This window comes from Bos taurus, chromosome 24 (assembly GCF_002263795.3).
Source record: "Bos taurus isolate L1 Dominette 01449 registration number 42190680 breed Hereford chromosome 24, ARS-UCD2.0, whole genome shotgun sequence".
NCBI lineage: Eukaryota > Metazoa > Chordata > Mammalia > Artiodactyla > Bovidae > Bos > Bos taurus.
The window spans coordinates 5,143,637-5,159,924 of record NC_037351.1 but is presented as its reverse complement, the minus strand read 5'-3'; the positions used below and the strand labels follow the sequence as shown (position 1 = coordinate 5,159,924).

At 38.3% G+C, this 16,288-nt stretch overlaps 1 protein-coding gene across 7 annotated transcripts in view; it reads right to left on the bottom strand.

Moving 5' to 3' along the window:
• NETO1 (neuropilin and tolloid like 1) overlaps positions 1-16,288 on the bottom strand; it is a 117,708-nt gene that overhangs the window by 37,641 nt on the left and 63,779 nt on the right. For 6 of the 7 annotated variants that reach the window (XR_009492665.1, XM_059880856.1, XM_059880855.1 and 3 more), the window contains exon 7: positions 11,093-11,321. Coding sequence is in view for 6 of the 7 variants with exons in the window: in XM_059880856.1 (XP_059736839.1) it covers positions 11,093-11,321 (229 nt within the window). In the remaining variant the exon portion in view is untranslated. Of the gene's footprint in view, positions 1-11,092; positions 11,322-16,288 lie in introns of those variants that run through there. The other variant, XM_024984299.2, reaches the window with a different exon arrangement.

Below are 16,288 nucleotides of genomic sequence, written 5' to 3'. Positions count from 1 at the left end.
CAGCATCATTTTTTGGGATTTGAAATAGCTCAACTCGAATTCTATCACCTCCTCTAGGCACAGTATGAAAAAGCAAAAAGGTATGACACTGAAAGATGAACTCCCCAGTTTGGTAGGTGCCCAATATGATACTGGATATCAGTGGAGAAGTAACTCCAGAAAGAATGAAGAGATGGAGCCAAAGCAAAAACAACACCCAGTTATGGATGTGATGAGTGATGGAAGTACAGTCTGATGCTGTAAAGAGCAATACTGCATAGGAACCTAGAATGTTATGTCCATGAATCAAGGCAAGTGGTCAAACAGGAGATGGCAAGAGTGGACAATGACATTTCAGGAAATGAGTGATCTGAAATGGACGGGAACGGGTGAATCTAACTCAGATGACCATTGTATCTACTACTGTGGGCAGGAGTCCCTTAGAAGAAGTGGTGTAGCCGTCATAGTAAACAAAAGAGTCCAAAATGCAGTACTTGGATGCAATCTCAAAAATGACAGTATGATCTCTGTTCATTTCCATAGCAAATCATTCAGTATCACAGTAATCTAAGTCTATGCCCTGACCAGTAATGCTGAAGAAGCTGAAGTTGAATGGTTTTATGAAAACCTACAAGACCTTCTAGAACTAACACCCCAAAAGATCACCTTTTCATCATAGGGGACTGGAATGCAAAAGTAGGAAGTCAAGAGCTCCCTGGAGTAACAGGCAAATTTGGCCTTGAAGTACAGAATGAAGCAGGGCAAAGCCTAACAGAGTTTTGCCAAGAGAACACACTGGTCATAGCAAACACTCTCTTCCAACAACACAAGAGAAGACTCTGCACATGGACATCACCAGATGGTCAACACCAAAATCAGACTGATTATATTCTTTGCAGCCAAAGATGGAGAAGCTCTATACAGTCAGCAAAAACAAGACCAGAGCTGACTGTGGCTCAGATCATGAACTCCTTATTGCCAAATTCAGACTTAAATTGAAGAAAGTAAGGAAAACCACTAGACCATTCAGGTATGACCTAAATCAAATCCCTTACGATGATACAGTGGAAGTGAGAAATAGATTTAAGGGCCTAGATCTGATAGGCAGAGTGCCTGAAGAACTATGGACAGAGGTTCATGACACTGTACAGAAGGCAGTGATCAAGACCATCCCCAAGAAAAGAAATGCAAAATGGTTGTCTGACAAGGCCTTACAAATAGCTGAGTAAAGAAGAGAAGCTAAAGGCAAAGGAGAAAAGGAAAGATATACCCATTTGAATGCAGAGTTTCAAAGACTAGCAAGGAGAGATAAGAAAGCCTTCCTCAGAGTTCAATGCAAAGAAATAGAGGAAAACAATAGAATGGGAAAGACTAGAGATCTCTTCAAGAAAATTAGAGATACCAAGGGAACATTTCTTGCAAAGATGGGCACAATAAAGGACAGAAATGGTATGGACCTAACAGAAGCAGAAGATATTAAGGAGAAGTGGCAAGAATACACAGAACTATACAAAAATGATCTTCACGACACAGATAATCATGATGGTGTGATCACTCACCTAGAGCCAGACATTCTGGAATGCGAAGTCAAGTGGGCCTTAGGAAACATCACTCCCTTTTAAAACACTCCAAAACCTTCCCAGTAAAGTGAGATCAAATCCCAAACTCCTTAGCACTGACTGTGTGTTTTGGGGTTTCTTTTGACACATGGATGCGTGCTCAGTCTCTAAACTGTCTCTGACTCTTTGGTACCCCATGGATGGTAGCCTGCCAGGCTCCTCTGTCTATAGGATTTCTAGGCAAGAATACTGGAATGGGTTGACATTTCCTCCTCCAGGGAATCTTCCCAACTGATGGAATGAACCCGTGTCTCCTGCATTGCAGGCAGATTCTTTCCTACTGAGCCACCTGGGAAGCTCCTTTTCCTTACCCAAGGTCTTACCCAGCTTCTCCCTGAGCTCCAGGGTTGCCCAAACCACCCAGGGCACTCATGTCCACATCGTTCTCCAGCACGTTACCTCATATTGTGTTTTTCCACAATTCTTATTAGGGTTTATCTTTTTAAATTAACTCACTTGCACATCATTAGCTTCCTTTTATAAGAATGAGAAGCAAGGGACTTGTTCTCCTCACTGCCTTATCACTGGGGCTCAGAACAACAGGTTCTATATTGTAGGTCCTTAAATACTTGCTAACTAGATATCTGAGCAAAACTCCTTTAAGTAGTAAAATGGATATGAAGTACCATCTTCTCATTAAATTCTAACAATGCTCTTAATTTCTAAGGAATAGCTAAATTTTTCTTATGGATTCGATGGAAGAAAATGTCTAAAACATCAGAGATCCCAATTATGAGTAAGCATCTGAGTCAGCGTTCAGGACTCAAAACCTGTATTAAAAAATGTATAGTCCGCCCCTCACCAACATGGCGGCGGGCCGGGAGTGCGCATGATCAGCTGTCCCTGGAGATACCCGAGTCCGGAGAGGGAGAACACGGTCGGGGGAGATCGGCGGCATTTAAAAAAAAAAAATGTATAACTTGCTGCTAAGTATGATTTTTAATGGTGAGATCAGAATTATAGAGAAAGAAAAGGAAATACAGGCATACACACACACACACACATATATATATATATAGCCATTAGAATTGCCTCCTAAAACAAACGTTTTGTTTTTCCCAAAATGAGTGGAATAATTTCCCTGCCACCATACTTTAAACATGAAACGTATCTTGGGCTATGCCATTAGAGGAAATGCCATTTTACTTGAAAAATGCTGACTAGATGTGAGGCCAGAAATAGATTTGTGCATCTTCTCTTCATCTCTTTTATCATCTTCATATTTTTTTTAAAAAAATCAATATCTGCTTCCTAAACTCTATGTTCCAATGTGACTTAGTTATCAGTCAAGATATCCAGTATTTTTATTAAGCTATAGCTTAATCTTTTCTTTTCTAATACAAGAAGTTCTATCCACAATCTAATCCCACTCACATTTATTAGATCCCCAAATGTTTCCTCTAAAATTGCATATTCCTACAGTTCTAAGAAATATGCTATTACAAATAGAGAAGCATCTTCATGAGAATATTATAATGCATGTATAGAGACCACTTCCTTCCTCACAGAGGGCACTGACCACTTCATGATTTATCCATCCCATTGGATACCAAGAAATCATTACACAGTTTTATACTGTGATTATGTCTGCATTGGGTCAAGTACCTGATGATTTATGCATTGTGTGCAATTAGATATCGCTCTAGTTACAATAATTAGGATATTATATTTCTCTGGGGTCTGCACTCTGATTATTATTAGGACTTGGGGGTGGGGACCAGGGCTTGTTTTCATAGGTGATGAACGCATATTTGCAACAGTTGCTCGTATAGACTCAGCATTCTGTTCGGAGAAGGCAATGGCACCCCACTCTAGTACTCTTGCCTGGAAAATTCCATGGATGAGGAGCCTGGTGGGCTATAGTCCATGGGGTCATTAAGAGTCGGACACGACTGAGCGACTTCACTTTCACTTTTCACGTTCATGCATTGGAGAAGGAAATGGCAACCCACTCCAGTGTTCTTGCCTGGAGAATCCCAGGGACGGGGGAGCCTGGTGGGCTGCCATCTCTGGGGTCGCACAGAGTCGGACACGACTGAGGCGACTTAGCAGCAGCAGCAGCATTCTGTTAAAGACATTAACGCATATTTGGTTTCATTATTGAACATGACAACTCCCCAAAGGAGGACTTTCAGTGTTGTTGTTTAGTCACTCAGTCACAACTGACTCTTTGCCAATCCTTGGATGGTAGCCTGCCAGGCTCCCCTGTCCATGGGATTTCCCAGGCAAGAATTGGAGTAGGTTGCCATTTCTTTCTCCAGGAGATCTTCCTGACTTAGGGACGGAACCTAAGTCTCCTGTGTCTCCTACATTGGCAAGCAGGTTTTTACCACTGAGCATGCAGGGAAGTCCAGAACTTGGAGTAATTAAGAATTAAAGCCAAGCATCAATGGAGACCATAGCCTCAGGCTTGCAATTCTGTTAATTCAAAGACTAACGAATTACTGGGTTACTGGTCTTAATCTTTTAAAAATACACAAACTCACCACAGTGATGACTAAAGATCTCTATCAGGACAACGTCAATTTACACTTAATCTACCTCATAATTGGTCATTTGCTCCCTCTAGCACTTACAATTTTCTTTCCTTGATGAAATACATACAGACTATAATGCCGACAAAGGTCCATCTAGTCAAAGGTACGGTTTTTCCAGTAGTCATGTATGGATGTGAGAGTTGAACCATAAAGAAAGCTGAGTGCCAAAGAAATGATGCTTTTGAATTGTGCTGTTTGAGAAGACTATTGAGAGTCCCCCTCAAACCAGTCCATCCTAAAAGAAACCAGTCCTGAATATTCATTGGAAGGACTGATGCTGAAGCTGAAACTCCAATACTTTGGCCACCTGATGCGAAGAACTGACTCATTGGAAAAGACCCTGATGCTGGGAAAGATTGAAGGCAGAAGGAGAAGGGGACAACAGAGGATGAGATGGTTGGATGGCATCACTGACTCTATGGACATGAATTTGAACAAGCCCTGGGATTTGGTGATGGACAGGGAAGCCTGGTGTGCTGTAGTCCAAGAAGTCGCAAAGAGTCAGACATGACTGAATGACTGTATGGAATTGAACTGATAATGATTTTTGATCTCAGCACATGACCCAAACTTGTAAATGTGTTTGGCCTAGACTTTCCTAGAGGGAAAACTAAATATTACAGTTTTGATTAGATTACTATCAAAATTTTTTGGTGTATTTTTCCAGAGTGTTACTGAGCTCTGTGCACTTTTATAGTAATAATCAAAGTACAGTCGACACACTTTTTTTTTCATTTTAGGATCCATTAAATTTAGCTTATTGAGGTGATATGGTAATTTACTTGTGCATTACAAAACGGAGAATTTGTACTACCTAGGACAGAATGCAGACTGGGTATAAGCAGCAGCTGGCAGGCCAAACCACGTTCTAGACAAGACAGGATAGGGTAATAAAACTGAACAGTGAAATAATCACCGATTACCATGACAGAAGAGTAAGGATCCTACTACTATAAACAAAAGCTGAAGGGGTGGGGGGGAAACTATACAAGAAGAGAATTTGGTTTCTTAGAATGCAGGGTTTAAGTGCATGATATACTGAGGTACATGAGGAAGTATGTGGTGGGAGGAACAGAGTTCCAGATACAAGGGAATGCTTGCTGAGATGAGTCACACATTTGAATTTTGAATGAGTGCGGCTGCACCTTGAGAGGAGCAACCCTCTTACTCATCTTTGTGCCACCAGTGCCTGGTGCTTCCGTGTTTACTGAAGGAACAACACAACGAATGGAGGAACAGGAAGAAGTACCCTTGTCAAGGACTAGAACCTTCAAACTTCTTTCAAAAGGGAATAAAGATTATTATCAATATTTGTAGTGTATACTCAGACCAACCAGGTTATCCAGTGCACTTCTATATACGAATAACAAACTATCCAAAAGGGAAATTAAGAAAACAATCCCATCTACAATTACATCAAAATGAAGAAGATAACCTAGGAATGAATTTAAAGCAAGGAGATGAAAGACATGTACTTAACACATTGGTGAAGGAAGTCTCCCTTTTGATGATCAAAATCAACTAAGGATCTTATTTATATCTTCAAAATAACTTCTACCATATAATGTACTTTAATTAAAAAATCATATCTCAAGCTACTCAGGTTCTGCCTATCTCAAGGGGAGAAAGGTTGTAAGACTCCAATACTTTGACCACTGATGCAAAGAGTCAACTCATTGGAAAAGACCCTGATGCTGGGAAAGGCTGAAGGCAGGAGGAGAAGGGGATGGCAGAAGAGGAGATGGTTGGATGGCATCACTGATTCAATGGACATGAGTTTGAGCAAACTCCATGAGATGGCTAAGGACAGGGAAGTCTGGCATGCTGCAGTCCATGGGGTCGCAAAGAGTCAGACACAGCTTACTGACTGAACAACAACAAATATTGAGAGGTGGAAATATTTTGGATCATCTCAGAATTCTGCCTTCCACAGAACCTTTCAACTCAACTCCTCTTTGAAATTAAAAGTTACTATATATATATAGTTTATTTTACAATAAAGAAATATATATATTGAAATTATATATATCAATATATATATTGAAATTATATATATATCAATATATATAATTTCAATATATATATTTCAATATATATATATTGAATCTAAACCTGTAGTTTAGATTCTATCTTCTTTTGCCATAAAATGATATGAAACTAAATATATAATCTCATTTTAGCAAAGTATTCCCACATCCTTAAAGTGAACAATTTTCTTTTCATCTCTTTTTAGTTGCATGTCTGTTTTTATCAGAAATACGCTGCACATTAATCAAGCATTAAGTGATTGAGATTTTATTGTGGTCTAAATAAGAGTAGAAGAACAGTTGAATGTGGAGCTTGAAAAGTCACCATGAGGTAGTACTCAGGGTATTCTTTCATTTCAGTTGCTGCAAATTCTTGAAACACAGGAAAAGACCGGCTCAGAAAGTCTGACTTGTGACTCACGGTGAAGAGGTACACTTCACTAATGTCTCCATTATGCATATCAAATACTTAACCATACAGTTCTATCATAATTGATCATGCATTTTCATATATAAGTATGCTCAAAGTTGAAATTATACCAATTCTAATCAATTTTTAAAAAATCTGAATGATTATTCAGAGCAAGACAATGTCTTTATATAAAGTGATGCAAATGTGTAAAACTCTATCCTTACAGGCAATCTGAAATTGAGTTACCAAAATAAAGTATAACACACTTTCAATATCACTGTAAGAATTATTCGAAGTGTTCTATGTTTATGTCAAGTTGGATTCATTCTTCTTTATCCTCAATTGTGTTTCTAATCTGATTTTTTCCTCCTATTTGTTGATTTTTGACCCAAGAAAGCAAATGAGTCACAATGGTTAATATATTTTCTTCTTCATTTCAGAATACATTTAAATTTAAATTAGTCATCTTTCTTAGAGAACACCATCCAAGGTTATTAATAATATATTAAAATTTGAGATCTTTTTGGGTACCTATATGTGCTTTCATCTCCGTTAGATGGACTGTTTGAGAGGACTGAGATTGTGAGTAATCTGCATACAAAATGCCAGTATTAAAAAGACTATAATCAAGTAAGACAGTGCCTCTTTGGTGATAATACTATTTTTTTTTCCTCTAGTTGCTAGGTTTCAAAGTTGCTCTGTGGGGTAAAGTCTGGATACTATTCCTCTGAAGCCAGTGTCTTTGAGCAGCAGCCAGCAGCAGTGTGATACTATTAATCAAGGCAGCCATCTCAGGTAGAGCTGAGAAAAGGCTGAGTTGAACAGTCAGCAAGACAGTGCGGGCAGGAGTATGCTATTTATGGGAGTGATCCAGTGAAGACATCACATTATTCCTCAGGACACAGTTGAAGGTAAATACTTCTCCATTCAGTGATCTTATAGTCCCCCCATTATGCTAGACGATGTTTGTTGTTGCTGCAAATGCTGGCATTTAACCCAGACTTTTAAAATGCCTCTAATGTGCATGGGAAACCTCAACATCTGATGACTCACAGTAAGAATTTCTGTACCTCTCTTACACACTCATCCTTTGTCTTTTCTGTGATTTATTCAGACACAATGGACATGAGTTTGAGCACACCCTGAAAGATAGTGAAGGACAGGGAAGCCCAGTGTGCTGCAGTCCATGGGGTTGCATAGAGTTGAACACAATTTAGCAACTGAACAAAAACAACGAACAACAACAGATTCAAATGCAAAAATAAAAATGATTTGAAAATACATTCCCACTGGCATCCGTTAGTTCCTGGGTTCATATTTCGAGAACAGAAGCCCCTTGTCATGACTCTACTTTAGTCTGATGTTTATGGTAATGGACGATGCTGTACAATGTATGATTACAGAATGTAACCATGAAACATAAGTGTAAGATGCATTAAGTAAGACAGAAGAATGAAAATTCAGTTTGTAAAGCAAGTAAAACTATGCTGACAAATATGTGTCATGAGTGATGCATAAGTGCAATCTGCTTTTAACATCATTATCATCTTTAGAAAGTGGGAGCTTTGCTTATTCCTTAAAGATGACAAAGGTATCCATGGAGACCTGCCAAGATCAGGATTCAGGTCTTACATTCTCGCTTCAGTGCCGTTAACAAATCATTGAGCATGGGGTTGAGGGTATTCAGGGGAAGTCAGTTAACCTTCCCTGGGTCTTTTCTTTTTCTGTTTGAATTCATAAAGTGTTTGGGATTGAAATACATGACTTCTTATCTAACCTCTTCTTATCTAAGCTCTTATCTAACCTCTAAAATATCTTAGAGCCCTAAAAAAGACATTTTGACAGACATTAGAATATTATTGAATATGCCCTAAAGCACCTCTCAACACTGAACTGGGGATACCATCTAAGAAATGTGTGAACTAAGAAAAATATCAAGGTGCTTTCTCACTATTAGAGTAAGCAAGGGCTGGTCACTGGTTCACATCTCTAATCTTTACTGCATATGTGTGTGCTGTGCTCACTCGTGCCCTATTCTTTGTGGCCCCATGGACTGTAGCCCCCCAGGCTCCTCTGTCCGTGGGATTCTCCGAGCAAGAATACTGGGGTGGGTTGCTATTTCCTTCTTCAGGGCATCTTCCTGACCCTGGGATTGAACCTGCGTCTTTTACATCTCCAGCATTGGCAGGCGGGTTCTTTACCTCTAGTACCATCTGGGAAGCACGATACATACACAGTATGATACAATCCCATCATTCTTTAAATAAGTAGAACTTTAAAGACTCACGGATCTCCACCTTTGAATTGAAAGGCGCTTCGTCTTCCCTCCCCCCTGTCCAGCCTAGACACTTCCCCTACACCGTTCACATCTGATGAGAACCCATTTCTCATATATTTTCCATGGAAGTTCATTCAATGTTGTAATATCACACTTTCTATGAGCTAGACACTTTTCCCTGAATCACAGTCAAATGGCTTCATATAATTAATTTAACATTAATCTTACTTCTCAGACATTAATCCATACCACCACTCCCCCAAGTTTAAGGTAGCTGTCACATTTTGGACAAAAGAAATCTCTAGGATAGGGATACCTTCTCCTTTAGCCTTTCCCCCTGACTCTAAATGCTTCTGCATCTGGATCAGCCGCTCCTAGCTAATTACTCTGCTCTCATTAATAACACTCAGAAAATAACAGGCTGTGCAATTTGCATTTTGACCACTGCAGCTTCCTGTGAGAGTATCTCCTCTGAGCTGCTTATTGCACATCTGTTAACACAAGCTAAGACTGCATTAGATATTGTTGTCAATTATTTTTAAAAAGTATTGGCTTCTATTGAGGTTAAATGAAATAAAATCTTAGGAAATCCTGAAGTCTGGGTTCCTTTGCTTGACATATGAAATGTAAGAAGACATTTTGTAATTTATCCTTACTAAATTATAGTGCAGTTTTGATAAAAATTGCATATTTTGTAATATTTTAATGACTTTATTATATCATTTAATGCATTAACTAGACCTGCCATATATGTTAAACTAGAAAGAAGTTCTTAGTCTATAATTATCCAAGGCTGATAAAAATATTGAATAAGGTATAATCTGATCCTCACCAAAAGCACAATCGATTGGATTTAGAAGAGTACTCATTGATGAAAACACCACATGTGCTATCTTCTAGCCTGAATTGATTTAAATTCTAAGCAAAAAAATGAGGTTTTTTTCCTCCAGATATCTTGCTGAAATAAAGATGTGCTACCTCTAACATTTTGATCAGTTCCTGAAAGGAAGACCAAGATAACAACTTGCTGTTTAAATTTGCAACAATCCAGGATGGGAGACTTAATCTGTGATGGTATCAAGATTCAGAAAGACTGAGGGACATTCCCTCCTTCTGGTGCCATAGAATTCTCCAACTGGGTAAGTAGAGAGCAATTTAAAGCCAAAACCATCCATTCATAGTGCAAAGCAATCATCTGGTACATTTAACATTTTTGGATTAAAAAAAAAAGATAGTGGCTGCTGCAGCTAACTTTGAGAAATCCTTGACATTTCAAAAACATTTTGTCTTTTTTTTTTCTTATGTACAGTTTCAAATGACAAGGTACTGATTCCATAAAGCCGAATTTCTTGGGGTTATTTTTCATTTGCATACATTTATCAAGCATAAATTACTCAGGGTTTCTGAAGAACATTCCAAATATATGTCTATTCATATGACTCATTACTTGTAAGAACATGATTTTCTAAAATTGCTGTGCTTTTGCCCATGACTCTGGGTATCATCCATTGTGCCATTTAAACTATTTTCTGGAACTTTTTCTGTTTACTCTCTTCCCAATCAATTCTTCCTCTTCATCTAGTTCACCTGGAACTCTTCAGTCACAGACCTATTTAAAATCAATGGGACTGCAAGAGAAGCTTACTAAAGAGAACCTACCAAATATTTTTACAAAGATTTTTAAGATTTAAACTCAAACATCATCGGAAACTGCTGCCTCCGTTCCCTGGCTTCCTAAGATCTAACCCAAAGACAAATAGAATTAATCATACCCCAGTTTAGCAGTGTGAAATGTCTTAAGTAAGGCTACAGTGAATATGCTGATAACTGTGTTGCTGTGTTAGTCCCTAAGTCCTGTCTGACTCTGTGCGACCCCATGGATTTTAGCCCACCAGGCTCCACTGTCCATGGGATACTCCAGGCAAGAGGACTGGAGTGGGTTGCCATTTCCTACTCCAGGGAATCTACCTAACCCAGGGATCCAACCCGGGTTTCCTGCATTGCAAGCAGAGTCTTTACCATCTGAGTCACCAGGGAAGCCCTGCATATGCTGATGTAAGTAATCAAAAGGCCATATGTAACTCTCCTGTTTCTGGATCAAAGAGAAGGAAAGGGAATCTAAGCGGTTTGAACAACTTATTAAGGCTCAAGCTGCATGAAGGAAACACCATTCACAGTGCATGAGATCTGCACCCTCCGACCCACTGGAAGGCCGAGCAGCGAAGAGCGGAGACACTTACGTTCTTGGAAGGACGTGAAGAGCATCTGGAAGCGGCTGTTGCGGCTGCCCTCGTCAGCCCACATGCGGATGACCCCGAGCCCCGTGCGGAGCATCACGTCGTTGGCCACCGTGCTGCAGAACTTGGCTTTCAGGTCCTCCACCGAGCTGCTTCCGTCATACACTGCCACGAAGTTCCTCTTGCATTCGTTGGAATTCTGCATCTCATAGTCCAAGAACCGTAAGTAGATCTGTAAAACAACAAGGAAGATGCGATAATTTCCCTGAAAAGAGGGAAGTAGCTCAGTAAGCACCAGGGCTTCCTTTCTCTTCCTCAGTCTCACAAGACAAGCTTGATTGCAATCAGTCTTATTATTTTGTCCCTGTGGGTGGTAGAAAGTAAAGACCTATATCACTCAGATCAACTTCTGCTTAATACTTTTTTCAAATGTTATTACCCCTTCTTTTAGGTATTTTTACCCAAATAATCCTTATGTCTTCTCTTTTCTGGAATCAGTTATTAGTTTTCATACTTACTGTTTTATTTTAATCAGCACAAACGTGTTTTAAATATTGTTGATATATTCTTGTTAGAGTTCCATGACTTCAATTTATTTCTAAAAATGCGTGGAAATGCAACATTTGTACTAATATCAAACAAAACCAGGAATGGCATCAAAAGATAGTCTCTACTTTTACTTTGTTTAAATTATTTCACATAACTACACTGCTTCATTTTTAAGATAGAGTATATGTATTTTAAAATACAGCTAAATCTGTGGTCATTCTAACCATAACACAGAGTCAAACCATCTAGTTAAGTCCATATAAATAAAAATTAAATTAACACTTAATAGGTAAAATGGACTGTACAACCTGCTTTAGAGATTATTGTTAAATACTCCCCCAAACTCTATAAAGTGGTGCATTTATTATTATATTCAGGAAATGCAGACTTGGATGATATAAATTACAAATTAGACACAGGGTCCCTCAAGCCAGTCTGTAGTCCTTTTATCATATTACACTGCTTCAGACATACTGTTTTAAGAGCAACAGACATTACTTGACTCTCCATGAATTTGCATTAAAAACTGAAAGCAATTAATCCAACCAATGACAAATATATATAATGGACTACTACTCAGCCACAAAAAAGAATGAAATCCTGCCATTTGAAGTAACATGAATGGACCCCAAAGGTATCATGCTGTACGAAGTTAGGTAGAGAAATACAGACATTATTTCACACATATGTGGCATCTAAAAACCAAACTAAACACAGTTTAAAAAAAATCAGTCTGTTAGATAGAAAACAACAAAACCAAACCAGAATAGTTGTTACCAAAGGGGAAGTGAGTTGAGGGTGGGCAAGATAGATAAACGGGGTCAACCATATGGTGATGGATGGTAACTGGTCTTGAGGCGGCGATGACCTTGCAGAGTATGTAGGTGGCGAATTATAGTGTCGTATGCCTGTAACTCATGTAACAATAATATTAAAAAATGACTTCTTCCATTCTCCAACCACAGTGGCATTAATCTCCCTTTGTGCTACAATAGTATTTTGAACATACTTGAAGCTTTAGTTACAGGTCATCCGTAACTTTTGTTGAACTGTGTGCTCCTAAAAAGCTGGGACACTGGTGTACTTATTTTATTTTCAGTGTTTGACCATGTGTTATGTATGTTAAACACTCACCATAAAATTTAATGGATGTACGTTTAATGACTGACTATAATTTTGTTTTCTTTATTGACTTCATTTTTTCAGCATCCATCACATATCTATTGGGCACCTACACACCAGACTTTGAGTGCTATAAATCATGATAATTATATATATAATAAATGACAATTTATTATTTGCAGAGGAAATGGTATGCAATAATTCTCAAGACAAGTTATTTATAATATAACTCTAAATTATGACATAAAAGCATATATGTAGTATGATGTAGACGTATAACGAACTGACTGAGTAAAATGTGAATCTTTAGTCAGGAAATCTTCATATAGTTCTCAGGAGTAAGAACAAAACAGTAAATAGGGAGAAATAGACAAAACTGAGAAGTAATGGCAAACACCATAGTTTTATTATGCTTTGTATGGTGAGAAGGTTTTCATGTATATGTGATCTGTAAAATCTCAGTTGGAAGCTATACCAAAACTCCCAAATACTTTATACTGATTTTAAATTAAGTGACATTGTTGTTGCTGTTGTTTAGTTGCTCAGTCATGTCCAATGGCTCCTCTGTCTTTGGGATTTCCCAGGCAAGAATACTGGAGTCATTCCCTTCTCCAGGAGATCTTCCTGACCTAGGGATTGAGCCTGGGTCTCCTGCATTGGCAGGTGGATTCTTTACTACTGACCCACCATTACTACAGCCTTATAAAACCTGTAGCCTAAGAAAACCTCCTGTTTATCATTCCCAGGTTATTGCTTTATCTTATTCTTTCAAAAGTTCAAATATTACTCATGTAGCCTATCTTAGATCTACTCTTCCCAACCAAATATTGCATTTCAGAAAATTATCCAGAAAATTCTACTGTCCATCCTAGGAAGGTATATCTGCAAATATCAAACAAGTTTCTACTAACTAGTTTGTTTTTCAAATTTTCACATGGATTTGTACAAAGGAATTGTATCTGTCATTCACATGATCTTTGCCAGGAAGCAAAGGAGACCAAATAGCTTACTTAAGGAAAATAAATCAATATGAGAGACTTAAACAGGATTAAAATCCTGAACTCTTATTTTAAAGATCTTTTCATTAGGCCCATCCTGATTAAAAGTAAACAAATTGAAAACTGTATAAAAATATAAATAACTATAAAGTCTAAGTATTCTTGGAAGGTAGAAGAACTTAAATGCAACAAAAATAAAATATATATTTATATTCTCAAATAGTACACAATGATTCCAGCATATTTAATTAGCCCTCAGAGTAATATGCAATTAGAATTGTAAACACACGTAGTTCATAATAGAAGACACTGAGCAGAGTGACTGAAAATGCCTCCCTCCAGTGTTCTTACAAAATTATAAGAAACAAACATGATGCCCACAGAAAGAAAAATAATTAAGGTGATTGTTCAACTAATTCAAGAAAGAAAGATTTTTGATTGTGTCATATTTTCAGGTTGATTCAGGGGTGAATATGTCTGGACAATTATTTCAGGTTTCTTTCTGACTCTGAATAAAGAAACAAAACTTAAAATGCTAACTATTTGCATCGTACATTGACAATAACTCAAGACACTGTGCAAAGGCATTATCTCACTCAAATCTCTCCGATAGCGATGCACACTATTATCAAAACTATTTAAAGATAAGATGACATTTAAAAAAGCAAAGTGATGCTCTTAAAGCAACACAGGACCTTAAGTAATAGATCAGTATTCAACTCAGTTCTGCCTGACACTTTTCTCCTTGGTACCAAACTTTGCAGACTCAGATAAATTTTTTTGAAAATGTTCAGACTGATAGTCCAGAAAGAAAGTTATAGTCCTAAACAAAAACAAACTACAACAAAATCAACAAGTAAGCAAGCAAAACAAACCATTTCTATTTTTCTTAAGGGACTAAGAAACATACTGATGATTGACATATGAATGAAATTCACAGAAAACAAATGTGTCCCTTTGAAATAAATGGCTGTTTTAAATTTTCTTTAAAAATAAGATTATCTTATAGAAGAACATTGATATAATTAAAAAGGTGATTTGCATAGTTAGCCCTTGTTTTCTCATTTGACATTTTCCATGGGAGGTGAATGGTGTGCACTCTTACAAGAACCTGCATGGCTGAAGTGGAAGAACTTTCTATATTTAAAGACCATACTTATTAGAGCTATTTCAAATCCTAAAAGATGATACTCTGAAACTGCTGCACTCAATATGCCAGCAAATTTGAAAAACTCAGCAGTGGCCACAGGACTGGAAAAGGTCAGTTTTCATTCCAATCCCAAAGAAAGGCAATGCCAAAGAATGCTCAGACTACCACACAATTGCACTCATCTCACACGCTAGTAAAGTAATGCTCAAAATTCTCCAAGCCAGGCTTCAACAGTATGTGAACCATGAACTTCCAGATGTTCAAGCTGGATTTAGAAAAGGCAGAGGAACCAGAGATCAAATTGCCAACATCCATTGGATCATCAAAAAGGAAGAGAGTTCCAGAAAAACATCTACTTCTGCTTTATTGACTATGCCAAAGCCTTTGACTCTGTGGATCACAGTAAACTGCGAAAAACTCTTCAAGAGATGGGAATACCTGTAACCTGACCTACCCTCTAAGAAATCTGTATTCAGGTCAGGAAGCAACAGTTAGAACTGGACATGGAACAACAGACTGGTTCCGAATAAGAAAAGGAGTACGTCAAGGCTATATATTGTCACCCTGCTTATTTAACTTATATACAGAGTTGCTGCTGCTAAGTCACTTCAGTTGTGTCCAACTCTGTGCGACCCCATAGACAGCAGCCCACCAGACTCCCCCATCCCTGGGATTCTCCAGGCAAGAACACTGGAGTGGGTTGCCATTTCCTTCTCCAATGCATGAAAGTGAAAACTGAAAGTGAAGTCGCTCAGTCGTGTCTGACTCTTAGCGACCCCATGGACTGCTGCCTACCAGGCTCCTCCATCCATGGGCTTTTCCAGGCAAGAGTACCAAAGTGGGGTGCCATTGCCAGGCTGGATGAAACACAAGCTGGAATCAAGATTGCTGGGAGAAATACCAATAACCTCAGATATGCAGATGACACCACCCTTAAGGCAGAAAGCAAAAAAGAACTAAAGAGTCTCTTGATGAAGTCAAAGAGGAGAGTGAAAAAGCTGGCTTAAAACTCAACATTCAGAAAACTAAGATCACGGCATCTGGTCCCATAACTTCATGGCAAATAGATGGAGAAACAATGGAAACAGTGAGAAACTTTATATTTTGGGGGCTCCAAAATCACTGCAGATGGTGACTGAAGCCATGAAATTAAAAGACATTTGCTCTTTGGATGAAAAGTTATGACCAACCTAGACAACATATTAAAAAGCAGAAACATTACTTTGCCAACAAAGGTCTGTCTAGTCAAAGCTTTGGTTTTTCCAGTAGTCATATATGGATGTGAGAGTTGGACTATAACGAAAGCTGAGTGCTAAAGAATTGATGCTTTTGAACTGTGGTATTGGAGAAGACTCTTGAGAGTCCCTTGGACAGCAAGGA